Source organism: Astyanax mexicanus, chromosome 8 (assembly GCF_023375975.1).
Source record: "Astyanax mexicanus isolate ESR-SI-001 chromosome 8, AstMex3_surface, whole genome shotgun sequence".
Classification (NCBI taxonomy): Eukaryota; Metazoa; Chordata; class Actinopteri; order Characiformes; family Acestrorhamphidae; genus Astyanax; species Astyanax mexicanus.
In genome coordinates, this window is record NC_064415.1 from 10,771,425 (window position 1) to 10,783,933 (window position 12,509).

At 40.9% G+C, this 12,509-nt stretch overlaps 1 protein-coding gene across 9 annotated transcripts in view; it reads left to right on the forward strand.

The window, feature by feature from the left end:
* The window catches only part of LOC103026130 (zinc finger protein 521), a 250,362-nt gene that overhangs the window by 25,581 nt on the left and 212,272 nt on the right, over nt 1-12,509 (forward strand). For 5 of the 9 annotated variants that reach the window (XM_049483079.1, XM_049483073.1, XM_049483072.1 and 2 more), the window contains one exon: nt 2,659-2,715. The exons of 3 other annotated variants lie outside the window; for them this stretch is intronic. Coding sequence is in view for 4 of the 6 variants with exons in the window: in XM_049483073.1 (XP_049339030.1) it covers nt 2,659-2,715 (57 nt within the window). In the remaining 2 variants the exon portion in view is untranslated. The remainder of the gene's footprint in view (nt 1-2,658; nt 2,716-12,509) is intronic. One more of the 9 variants, XM_049483080.1, reaches the window with a different exon arrangement.

Sequence of the window (12,509 nt, forward strand, 5' to 3'; positions counted from 1 at the left end):
TCACTATCAGGTTTGATTCTTATTAGCACTGATTGCATTGCACTATTTGGGTCAGTTTCCCAAACAGATAGTTAGCCTAGTCTTGTGCTACACAGAATTTCAGATGGATTTTTTTATGTATAGAAAGGAAAACATAATATAAGACTTGGCCTTGTCCTTGTCCAGAAACGGACCCACAATAATTATATGTAGTGATTACTTGGGCTGCAGCTATCGATTATTTTAGTAATCGAGTACTCTACTGAAAAATCGATTTGATTAATCGAGCAATCAAACATATTTGCTTGACTAAAAAGCAAGTTAAAAATACACAAGAGAAAAGAAGAAATTTCACTTAATAATAAATGACCAGTTGGTTTAATTTTTAAATTTACAACATACATTTCCAAGTTGCAAACACAAATAGTAATAAATAAAACACGAAATAGTACGCTGTTTCACATTAAAAATCCACGCTAAATTCAATGCTTCATTTTAAAACTAATAAAACGATTCCTCGAGGCAAAGAAAATTAAACTATCAATTTTTTTCATCCAGTACCTCTAATTACTCGAGTAATCGTTTCACCCCTAGTGATTACAGATCTGTAATATTAGCATATATAAGCAAGCAGTAGATTTGGTCATTATCAGTATGGACAAAAGTATTGGAACACCTTCTCATTCATAGTTTCAGAAGAAATTACTACTATATTTTGGAGCATTGCTGTGATAATCATCTCCAACCTCCTTCTGCAAACCTCATCCCAAAAGTACTGGATGAAGCACATCCACATCATGCCAGAGAACAGAGAACACAGCACTACTTGCAGTAATCATTTGCAATCACAGTGCAAAGAGATCACACTGTTACAAGTGCATAAAAAAGCCAGAATAAACAGTTTCCCCTGTTTGTAAAGAACATACAGGTGCTATAAACAGCCTTCTTATTCTCTAATCCTCTCCTAAGTGAGATTTCTTCCGCGCTCTGAATGGCCGGAGTCAGCGCTGCCAACGCGGTGAAAGAGAACTGCGCTATTGTAATGATCCAACCGGTCCCAATTTTGATTTCTCTCCATGGCGGGCTTTGACTGGAGGTCCTGTGGAGTTTTTTCTTCTGTTTTTTTTTTTTCTTTCTTTTTCGGAAGAGAGGGAGCGGGCTGGAGCGGGCCACAGCTGCCCGCCGCCACCCTGTTGTTTCCCAACACAGGCCACCTACTCCAGCACCACTGGCTTCTGACTTAATTATGTCAAATGGAGGACTTTTTAAAAGACTCCGTTCAGGCCTGGTCTCTGGCGTTGGGCCCCCGGCGGGGCGCTCTTGTCAGGACCCCTGCTTCTTCCTGTGCTCGGGTAATGAAAGGCTAGATGCGGGGAAGGCATAATGGAAGGCCCGGGCTGGTTTTTATTTTTTCTTTTCTCTTTTTTTTTCTTCTTATTCGGACGGTGGGAGAAGGAGCGGCGAGGAGAGCGAACCTCCTCCTGGAGAAGCCTCATTTTCCATGGAGCAGGTGGGAGTCTTTTGTTCTGGTCCCGCTGCTAAAATCCATTTAGCTCTCCGCACCTGACATGCAAGACAGGAGCGCTTCCAGTTTTAGACTGGGAGAGAAAGGCGAAGGAGGCTCTAATGAAGCAGGCACCTCTGAGTGTGCTGGTTTGTGAATTTTTGAGAGGGGGGGTTTCGTTCTTTTTTTTTTTTTTTTTTTTTACAGCACGTAAGGCTTGAACACAATGGTCGTCAAAAGGCGCTCAATTGCTGTGTAATGAATTTGTCTAAACAGCGAGGACAAAAAAGATAAGAATGAGGGAAGGAATAGAAGAAGGTGGTGGTGGTGGTGGACGATGTGGTGGTGCATATGGTGGTGGTTGTGGATGTGGTGGTGGTTGTGGTGGTGATTTGTAGTAAAGGGGGGTGGGAGGTTTGGGGGGTTCATTTAAGGAACCCGTAGCTTCCATTCCAAGCAGTATTTGAGAGTCATTAGGATGCACAGACATGGCTCAGCTAATGGAAGGACAAGCTGCAGAACTGCTGTGGGTAACGAGGCTGTATTGAACTGCCGATTGCTTGGCACATGGAGAAGGAGGATGCAGTTTGTTACAATTTTTGGCATCTTCCATCCCCCTTCCTCTTCTTCTTCCTCTTCTTCTCTTTCTCTTTTAAAGTGCATTTTCCATTCTCACTAAGGAACATGATCGCTGTCGTCGGTTTATCCGTAGGGTGGACGGAGCATTCCGGCCGCTATGTTCACGACGGCGAATCTGTTGTTCGGAGGGGAGTTTTTATAATTTATCGTGTTATTTCTCAACTCAATAAGTGATTTATGTGTGTGGCTGTGGGCCTCGCTGCAAAAAAAGAAAGAAAAGAAAAGAAAAAGAGAAAAAGAACAGAAATAAAAACTCCTGCATATTAGAAAACAAAAAAAACACAACTCCTTCCCGAAGCTCAGGTCGAGCGAAAGCCCGGAGAAAAAGTCACACTCTCTCTGAATATCAATGCAAAAACAACAAAACACAGAATCTGCGCTTAAGAGATTTGAACAGATTAGGCCGAGACTGTTTAGCCAAGGATTTTCTGGGCTGCCGTGTTTGTTGTTGACTAATTTTTTCTTCTCTCTCTCTTTTTTTCTCTCTCTCTCTTTTGCTTTTCTTTTTCTCGTCTTTCTCTCCTTCTCCATGGCAGTAGAAGACAATGTGACGGAGGACCAGCAGACTCCTGGGCAGGCTGCCATTCAAAGCGGTAATATTTCATTTATTTTTTTTTTTTTTAGTGTCCAAAGCATCTATATATGTGTGTAGCCTGTGTGCTTGCGTAGATCAGCGTGTTCTAGTCTGGAATCTCTGTCTATTAATTTAACTTTTGCTAACCTGTTTGTCATCAATGTGGTCACTGTATTGAATCCACCTCAGAGTTTAATCCAGTTCAGTTCAGTTAAGGACAGAATGCACAGACCAATGACTGTTTAGAAGCATGGGTCGTCTCTTAGAAGTGAAGCTACCACAGAAATCCGTTTTTAAAGTGACACTTAGGAATTGACTTGAGTGACTGCCTAAGCTTGAATAGACCATTCATCTGTATTACATGGAGTAGCTGAGTTTTAGTCAAGCTGTCAGTCTACCAGCTAGTTAATAATAGTATTGGTCATGTAGTGGTGTGTGTGTGTGTGTGTGTGTGTGTGTGTTTTTGCTGCTAGTTGCATTATCAGACACTGTGTGCAAAGTTATTTACAGTTTTTTTTTTCTTTTCAGTAAGTCTGATGTTTGATCAAATTAAATCAAATTAGTTGTTTTATTGTTTTATTGAATTAGTTGATTGAATTAGTTGCTAGCCAGCCAGCTAATGTTAGTGTAGCTAGATGTGATTGACTTTAGGTATTTGTAATTGGTCTTGGTCAGTGCTGCCATCACATTCATTTTTTCGGCCTGGACCGAAACCTTTTTTTATTTTCTTTTAATTTAGGGTTTGGGGTTAAACTGGACTGCAGTAGCTTTGGCTCTGGTACTATCATTTAATGGAGACTTAAATTGTTTTGTTATAAAATACACACATTTTATTTGTACTGTTAAACCATTACACTTACTGGATAAACTGGATATCCAGTAGAAAAAAAAATCACTCTGCTTCTGGTTCATTAGGCTGCTTTTAAAACTCAATAAAGGCAGTGTGGGAATAGGACGGGTCTTCTTAATGAATAGTCTCTGTAAACTTGACAACATGGTAGATGATTTTGGCTTAATTTCTATTGAATGAAATGGGACGGGTCTACCAAATGAGTAGGCAACTCTACCTCTGCCGCTGGTCTGTACTGTGCAGACTTTGGTTGCAAATTTAAAAACAGATAATTTTGGCTTCATTTTAATGGAATCGAATGAGCCAAGTTTTTAAAAATGAGTAGGCGTGTCTAACACCACCCTTTTCTCTACTATGCAGACTCTGGTTGTAAATTTGACAATATTGCAGATAGTTTTGCCTTAATTTCTTTTAGAGTGAAATGAGTGGCAAATCTTTCTCCACATCTGGTGTCTACTAGGCAGACTTTGGTTGCAAATTCAGCAACATACCAGATAATTTTGGCTTCATTTCTATAGAATGGAAAGGGCCAGGTTTATTAAATAAGTAGGCTCTCTGCTATGCAGACTCTATTTCTATTAGAATGAAATGTGGTGGGGCTACCAAATAAGTAGGCAAATTGGCCTCCACTTCTGGGTCTACTAGGCAGACTCTAGCTGCAAATTTGACAATATGGCAGATAATTTTGTTTTCATTTCTATAGAATCGAATAATGAGTAGGCAATTCTGGCTTTGCCTCTGGTCTGTACTACTCAGACTTTGGTTGCAAATTCAACAACATAGCGGATCATTTTGGCTTGATTTCTGTAGAATGGAATGGGCCAGGTCCTTAAGTCTAACCCCCCCTCTGGCTCTGCTGATATCTACTGCCCAAACTCTGGCTGTAATTTTAACAATATTTCAGACCGTTTGGGCATCATTTCTGTTGAATGAAATGGGGCGGGCCTACTAAATGAGTAAGCAAATCTTGCTCTGCATCTGGTGTCTTATAGGCAGACTCTGGCTGCAAATTTGGGCTTAATTTCCATAGAATGGAATGGGGCGGGTCTACCAAAAGATTAGGCAAATCTTGCTCCGCATCTGGTGTCTGCTAGGCAGACTTTGGTTGCAAATTTAACAACATGGTGGCTAATTTTGGCTACATTTCTCTAGAATGGAATGCATGGGCCAGATCAATCAAATGAGAAGGCAAGTCTAACCCCACTCTGGTCTCTACTATGCAGACTCTGGCTGTAAATTCAACAACATGGTGAATACTTTTGGCTTCTTTTCTATAGAAAATAAATGGGCGATGGGATCATCCAGTCAGTGTATATATACACAGTCTTGGGTCCAGACTGCCGAACGTCCGTCTCGTCTTGTGCATGTCAGCACGGCTGTGCTGCTAACAAGCCCAAACACATGCACACCTGCAGTGTACGAGGTGTGTATCGATGCATACCACACATCCCAACCTTCCAACCCCCCACCCCCAAACCCATGCGTTTGCCTCGGCTGCTCCTGATGCTGCAGTGTCGGTGCTTTACCAGATGAATGCTTCCTGTCACCTCATGTGGCATTCAGTGTTGGCCTCCAGGCAGCGAACGGTAATCCAGGTCATGCTTCCGCGCCGCTCGCCTGTGAATGAGGCCTGCTCCTGATGCGCTCGAGCCCACTCTTCTTTCATTTGTCTCGTGTAAAGGTTAGGTCTCATGTGTGGTTATTTTAAACCTGATATGGATGACTTCGCCCAGCAGGCACGGGGGACCGCTGGCCCTCAAAGGTTGGCATAACCGTCGAGCGAGTGCCGCCGGTGCTTTGTTTTCCGCCCGCTGCCGCCGCTGAAAAATGGCCACTGTAACCCACTGACGGCAGTAAACACGGGGAAGCCGAGAAGCTTCCAAAAGTCTTGAATGGAATCAACATTGGTTGAAAGGTCAACGATTGAGAACTGAAATACTGAAACACTGAAGGCTGATGAAGGTCCACAAGCTGTCAACACTTTTGGACAGTAATAATTTGTGGCATAATAGTAATAATAATCAGGCTTTTATGTCAAATATATTCCCAGCATTAAGCTTTAGAGTAGTGGAATGCTCTTCTCTCAAAAGATGGTGCTCCATTCAGTACTTTTGAATAGGATGAGTTGGGAAGTAGGGTGTTGGTCATCCAACATCCTGAACTTACTAAAGCTCTTGTGGCTGAAGGAATCAATAGAATCATCACAGCAATGTTTCATCATCTAGTTGGAAGTCTTCATTGCACAGTAGAGTCAGTTACTCCTAGAGAAGCTGGGTAAAAAAAAGAAAACGGTGGTTTTAAATCACAAATCGTATTCTAAATCTAATAAGAATGATATATACCTTTATTCATATGTGAAAATCTAAAATTTATTTCTCTTCTGCAGATAGACACTGTAGTTTTATGACTCACGTTGTTCACTATATAGTGAGTAGTAGAGCTGGGCGATATGGCCAAAAAAAAAAAAAAAAATCAGATTTTCAAATTAAAACTAAAATCTTCTAAAAGTCACTAGAAGTCGCTAAATGACGTCATCGCCTAATTTGCATAATACATGTTTTTGAAGCTGTAAAGGATTAACATTGTGAAAGAGAAAAAAGTGAGTACAAAACACTCAAAATAAATGTTAGAAATAAATGTTAGAAATAAATGTTAGAAATAAATGTTAGAAATGATACAAATGAACAAATGAACATCTTCTGTTGCTTTTTAAAGTCACGTCTCAAAATAACTTTATTTTTACGTAAATTACATAAATCAGTTTTCGCTAGATTTGTCACTAGTCGCTTTTTACAAAAAAAAGTTGTCTGAAAAGTAGCTAAATATTGTCTACGCGGGAGAGAGGGGCGGGGCTAAGCTCAGGGTAGCATCGGTGCTGAAAATTAAAACTCAGAGAAAATCGATTTTCATAAAAACACATCGTCCTTAACTGTAAATTCAAATTAATCGATAAAATCGATTAATCGACCAGCTCTAGTGAGTAAGTATATTTGAGATTTAGCCAGAAACATGCACGAAATGTCAGTGTTTAATCAAGCACCTTTTTGCCAGTTCACATGAAAACAGAGCATTTCAAAAAGTTACTTTTTCAGTGAGGAACACCACATTTTTGCTTGGACAGAAGGCAAAATGTTGACAAAATCCTCGGCTCTTAACAATATTTAGATATGCATAACCAGGACCTAAAGCACATTGGAGTTCACTGTTGTTCTTTTCAAATTTATAACCCCAAAACTGACAACCACAAGATCTACAGTGGCAAACCTGCACCGGTGACTTCAGCAATGCTTCTAAGGTTAATTATGTATCTTGTTTGATCCAGATGATCCCTCATTCATGTCCCTTTCATAGATATGTAAGGGCTGATGCCATACCACAATCAGGGGAGATGAGGTGACCACACAGTAGGCCATCCGGCTGTGTCTCTTCTCTGCATTTCGTAAGAAATCTATTTTTTGGCCAAGAAAAGAGCATTGCTCGTGTTGTGGTGCACTGGGCTCAATAAATTATGGGTAGATGTGTGTCGGGGCATGTCACTGCGTGATTTACAAGAACAGTTGACACTAGCCAATACCCACAGTAGAGCTGAGGTGGACTGAAGCAGACCTGTAGTGGTGGTGCTTTATAAATATTTGCTTATGGCTGTTGCTCTGTAGTGCAGAGTGCAGTGACTTTTTCCTCAACTATTAACAAACTATACGTTTATGATTGTGTTTCATTATGTACTTTAAATCACCAGTAATTTACTGACGTAATCCAGCATTGAGCTGTGGAGCAGTTATAGGACTGTAAACTCTAGGCAATACAGGTGCTGGTCAACGAATTAGAATAATTTGAAATAGTGCAATCATGAAATTCTTTGAATGCATTTTTTATGCAGAAAGCAAATCAGGTGTTCACCGCACCTGTCCTACTCGTTAGACTAATCACAGAACTCGTTACCTGGAAAAAAATTTGCTCAGCTGAGCTTTCCAAAAGGCCCATTTAGGCCATTTAACTGTGACACTGTTGTTTTATTGAATTAGAATAATGGAGAAACCGTTTCATTGAATTAGAATAAATGCTCGAATTTTTGTTTTCTGTGAAGAGTGTTCACTGTGCATTATAAAGTCAGGGTTGAGTAGAATTTCTAAGTTGTAAAATCAATCATGGGTAAGCAGCGCGACCTCTCAACCGGAATAGTGGCTCAAATTCAAGCCCTTCGCCAACAAGGCTTGACCCAAACTAAAATTGCTGAGCAGCTCGGCATCAGCCAGTCTTCCGTCTGCAAAGCTCTCAAGAAAAACTGCAGCAAGCGCACCAACTGTTCCGGCGTCCAAAAAACTTCTGCTCGCGACAACAAGCAGCTGAGAAAGATCGCAGTCAGCAACCGGTTCAAGTCCACTTCCGAGCTCACCGACTTGTGGAACAAGCAGACCGGCGCTGACGTCTCCAGATCAACCACTTACCGTCGTCTGCGCGAACTCGGCTTCAAATCTCGCGTTCCAGCAGTAAAACCGATGCTGAACAAGAAAGAAATGGAGAAACGGCTGAAGTGGGCCAAAGAACACGGCGAGTGGACTGCTGAAGACTGGCAGAAAGTGGTCTTCAGTGACGAATCACGCTTCTGCATCTCCTTCGGTGACCAAGGTCCTCGTGTCTGGCGTCATGGTGGCGAAACCTACAACCACGAGTGCGGGAAAAGATCCGTCAAGTTTCCCCAGAGCGTTATGGTCTGGGGATGCATGTCCGCTCAAGGTGTAGGGAAACTCTGCTTCCTCAAGAAGACTGTCAATGCTGCCATATATCAAGATGTTCTGGAAACGTTCCTGATTCCGACTGTTGAGGAACAGTTCGGCGAAGAAGACTTCATATTTCAACAGGATCTTGCACCGGCTCATGCGGCAAAGTCGACCAAAGATTGTTTCACTAAAAAACAGCTTGAAGTTTTGGCATGGCCGGCCAACTCGCCTGACCTCAATGTCATTGAAAACCTTTGGGCCATCGTCAAGCGGAAAATTCGCGACAGAAAGCCTACTACGCTGGACCAACTGAAGCAGAACATCGCCACTGCCTGGGAAGCTGTGAGTGCGGAAACTTGCGACAAGCTGGTCAAATCGATGCCGCAGAGACTTCAGGCAGTCATACAAGCCAAGGGGGCAGCCACAAAATACTGAGAAAGTGATGATTGTAATTATAATAAAAATTATTCTAATTCAATGAAACGGTTTCTCCATTATTCTAATTCAATAAAACAACAGTGTCACAGTTAAATGGCCTAAATGGGCCTTTTGGAAAGCTCAGCTGAGCAAATTTTTTTCCAGGTAACGAGTTCTGTGATTAGTCTAACGAGTAGGACAGGTGCGGTGAACACCTGATTTGCTTTCTGCACAAAAAATGCATTCAAAGAATTTCATGATTGCACTATTTCAAATTATTCTAATTCGTTGACCAGCACCTGTACTTCTGGAATGAGTTGTGGATTTGGGCTTGAGGTGGATTAGTGATCATCCAACATCCTGACCTCGCCTGAATACCATCAACTCCTACCAGCAATGCTCCAAACTAAAGTACAAAGCCTTTACTAGACTGTAGAGACAGTTACTTCAACAAAAGCAGAATTAACTCATTTTAAATCATTTTTATCAAAAGAAATTAAGAACAATGAATCAGCCGTTGTGCCAATACTTTTGTTCCTGTAGTGTACCTATCAAAGATCTAGGGCTGCAACTAATGATTATTTTGATACTACAGACTAGTAGCTCTCCAACCCAGAGGGTTGTTGAACCCAATTGTAGAACAGTTGATCTCAAAGCAGGTAAACCCAAGAAGAAAGGAAAAAATAAATAGTTAAAAACACACTGTTCCTCATGCAGGATCAAACCTGTGTCATCAGGGTCGCGGTCCAATACACTACCATTGCCCTGGCTAGTGAATTGGGACATGGCTGGGGAAAAAAACGCCTTTATAAGGAGATAGGGAACCCAAAAATGGGCGGAAAAAAACGAAAACGGGCAAAAACGAAAGTCACGCCAAGCGTGACAAAGAGACAGGGGAGGAAGTTAAACAAAAGCTCACCAGGGAAGCATTTTATGTATATATACATTTTTTTCCATTATAGTTCATTATAGTGCAAACAACTTCACGCGCCAGATGTTTAATGCTTGGGCAGCCTATTGCTGACCCCTGCTGTATATGAAAAAGATCTGATTTTCTGTATCACCTTAATGCACTCATACTTACCATGGTAAGTCACTCCGGAAATAGTACTGCTGTATGTCAAGGTAATGCATAATTAATCAGCGATCCTTCCTCTTCTGTCTGATTATTGATATTAGTATCAGTATCAGCCACAACAAAGTGTGGTGTAGTTATCAGTTATCAGTTTTCATTATCTGTCCAGAAATTCCGGTATATTGGTGCATCCCTGGTCTGATCATTGACAGCTACCACTCTGATGGGGTTTGGTTTCTAATCTGAAGCCGAGACCAAGGTTCTTGTGTTTGTTAGTGTTGTATAGATTTGATTTAGTTAGTTTTGGTTTTACTTCAGTTTAGTGGCTAAACGCATTAAGAACTTTGCTATGTTCTGTCCTCCTGAAAACCTATGTTTTTTTGTCCTTCTATAATTGACACTGATTGGTTTGTAGAATTTTGGTCAGTTTGTTGAGTTGAGTAAATCGACAGTTACAGTGGACACAGTAATCACCAGCGTAATCTGTTGCACCAATATTGCAGAGGCACATTTTGAAACAACGGCAGTTCTTTTTCTTCTTCTATTGTTTAGGGTGTTTAGGGTGTTACCAGCACAGTCTGATTTGGTTAAAACTGGCTCTGGTCCGTTTGTAACTTTAGTGCGGTTCAATTGAGCAGGTGTGGAAACAGTAATGACACTTGGGTAGGCCTGTCACAATAATTGCAATATCGATTTATCGTACAATAAATGAACATGACCTCAATAATTTTTGATAAGCGTGATATCGTCATTTGTGTTTATTTGTATGTTTGTTCACACATATAACAGTGAACAGTATTTTAGCCAGTCATGCTTCAATAACTTTGACTCCATACACACAGTGTGGACTAAAGTAGAAATGATTATTTAAATTCTTGATGTCTTTAAAAGTGTATAAATACCTTTTTATGCTATTCTGTTATCATTATGTCAGTGGCATTTAGTAGTCTTAAAATTACAAAAATATAGTGTATCGCAATCATTTCTGAGACAATATATCGTCCACAAAAAATTCTTATCGTGACAGGCCTACACTTGGGTGCGAACCAACACAACCGGACTGAGACCAGCTAGAGGAGGTGGTCTTGGTCCAGTACCAAACGAACTCTGGAGCGGTTCTCTTGTGGTGAAAACGTGATTTGATCTCGATCTGAACCAGCTATTAAATATACTCCTTTTATTTGAGCTGAACTGCTGATGAGGCACAGTTTAAGCTGATATATTAGCCAGATAACATAAATTGCCACAACTATGAAAAAGAATAAACACTGTCTCTGCTCCATGCTGTTTACACACTCGGCCTGTGCAGCCTACACTGCTCGCTTTGCCGCGACCCTATTTACTATGTGTACATCTGTGCTGCACGTCCCATTGAAATCACTGTGTTTAGAAGCACAGCTGCAGATTTTCAGTGTTCTGTGCTAAAACAGCTTCACACTGCACATATATATGTATATATGTGCTGGAACACAGAATCTTCTCACTATATTTACTTTCTTGCTCCTGCTCCAGACAGCTCTGACCAATCAGAGGAGACAATGTGCTTATGTGGTTTGTTGGTGCGTGTTTGCTGTGTTTAAGTTTGTGTCTGTGTGAAAACAAACCAAACACATAAAGAAAAAGAGTTCCAAGTAAACAAATTCATCAACTGATCCATAGAAATCAACTACAGGTGTGAAAACGCCCATAGTTTGTGAGAGTAGACTGCCTCAACTTCCTGTAATTAGTCTGAAAGTTTGAATCATCTAGAAAGTGTTTTCACAATGCAAACAAACCAAACTGGTTCAGTTGATTCTGACCAAGAACGCCTCTTTTGCCCTGACCAAATTTTGGTCTGGATCTTGATTCAAAGCACCTTTTTTCCCACCTGTTATTTAGTTTTTTTTTTTTTGCTCAAAAATTGGTAGGTGTGAAAGCCCACTTTAAGAAGCACTTTTGATCTGAATTCGTTCAGTAAGTGTTTTACAATCTTCCATAATGAAATGGAACCTGTAATTTGGGTCATTTTCAGGACGTCCAACAAAAGCTCAATCTTTTTGTAGGTCAGTGAGTGGAGATTATGTAGTTATATTAAAAGCTGAATTTAATCGGATTTGATCTCCGGATTTACAGACGTTTTACATTTCCTCCTGACGCTCTGATTGAGCAGACCACCTTACCAACCAATTACACTCTACACTCTCCCAGCTCAGCTCATTCAGTCTCGTGGAGGTAAGGGTCTGCTCATAAATTGGCCTCCAGGTATGTTCCTGGTTTTTAAATGTGTGTGAAAGAAAGAGATTGAAAGAAAAAGAGAGATTGAAAGAGAGAGAAAGAGAGAGAGAGAGAGAGAGAAAAGGAAAAAGTGTTTCCAGCTCACATCACTGTTTGACGTGCACCCAGCAGAAGAAAAGAGAAATTAGTCACGAAAAAGTCGGGAGATGGAAAAGAGTGCATGCTAGCTAGCGCTCGGCTCAGGAACAGTATGGTGTCGTTGATTTAATGAGACAGTGTACTTTCTCTCTCTCTCCTTCTTTTTCGCTCAAGCTTTTTATTTTTCTCTTTTTTTTTTCTTCTTTATTCCCTTTCTATTTCCAGAGTCAATCGGGTTTGTGATCCACAGCTTGGCTGTAGCTCTATGTGCTGCCTGGGTGTAATTATAACCACATGCGTCTTGTGCTGCCCCCCCTCCACCGCCACTCCACCACTTCTTCTTCTTTCTTTTCTTCTTTTTATGTTCTCTTTTTTTTTCCCCTTCCTCAGCCCGACTG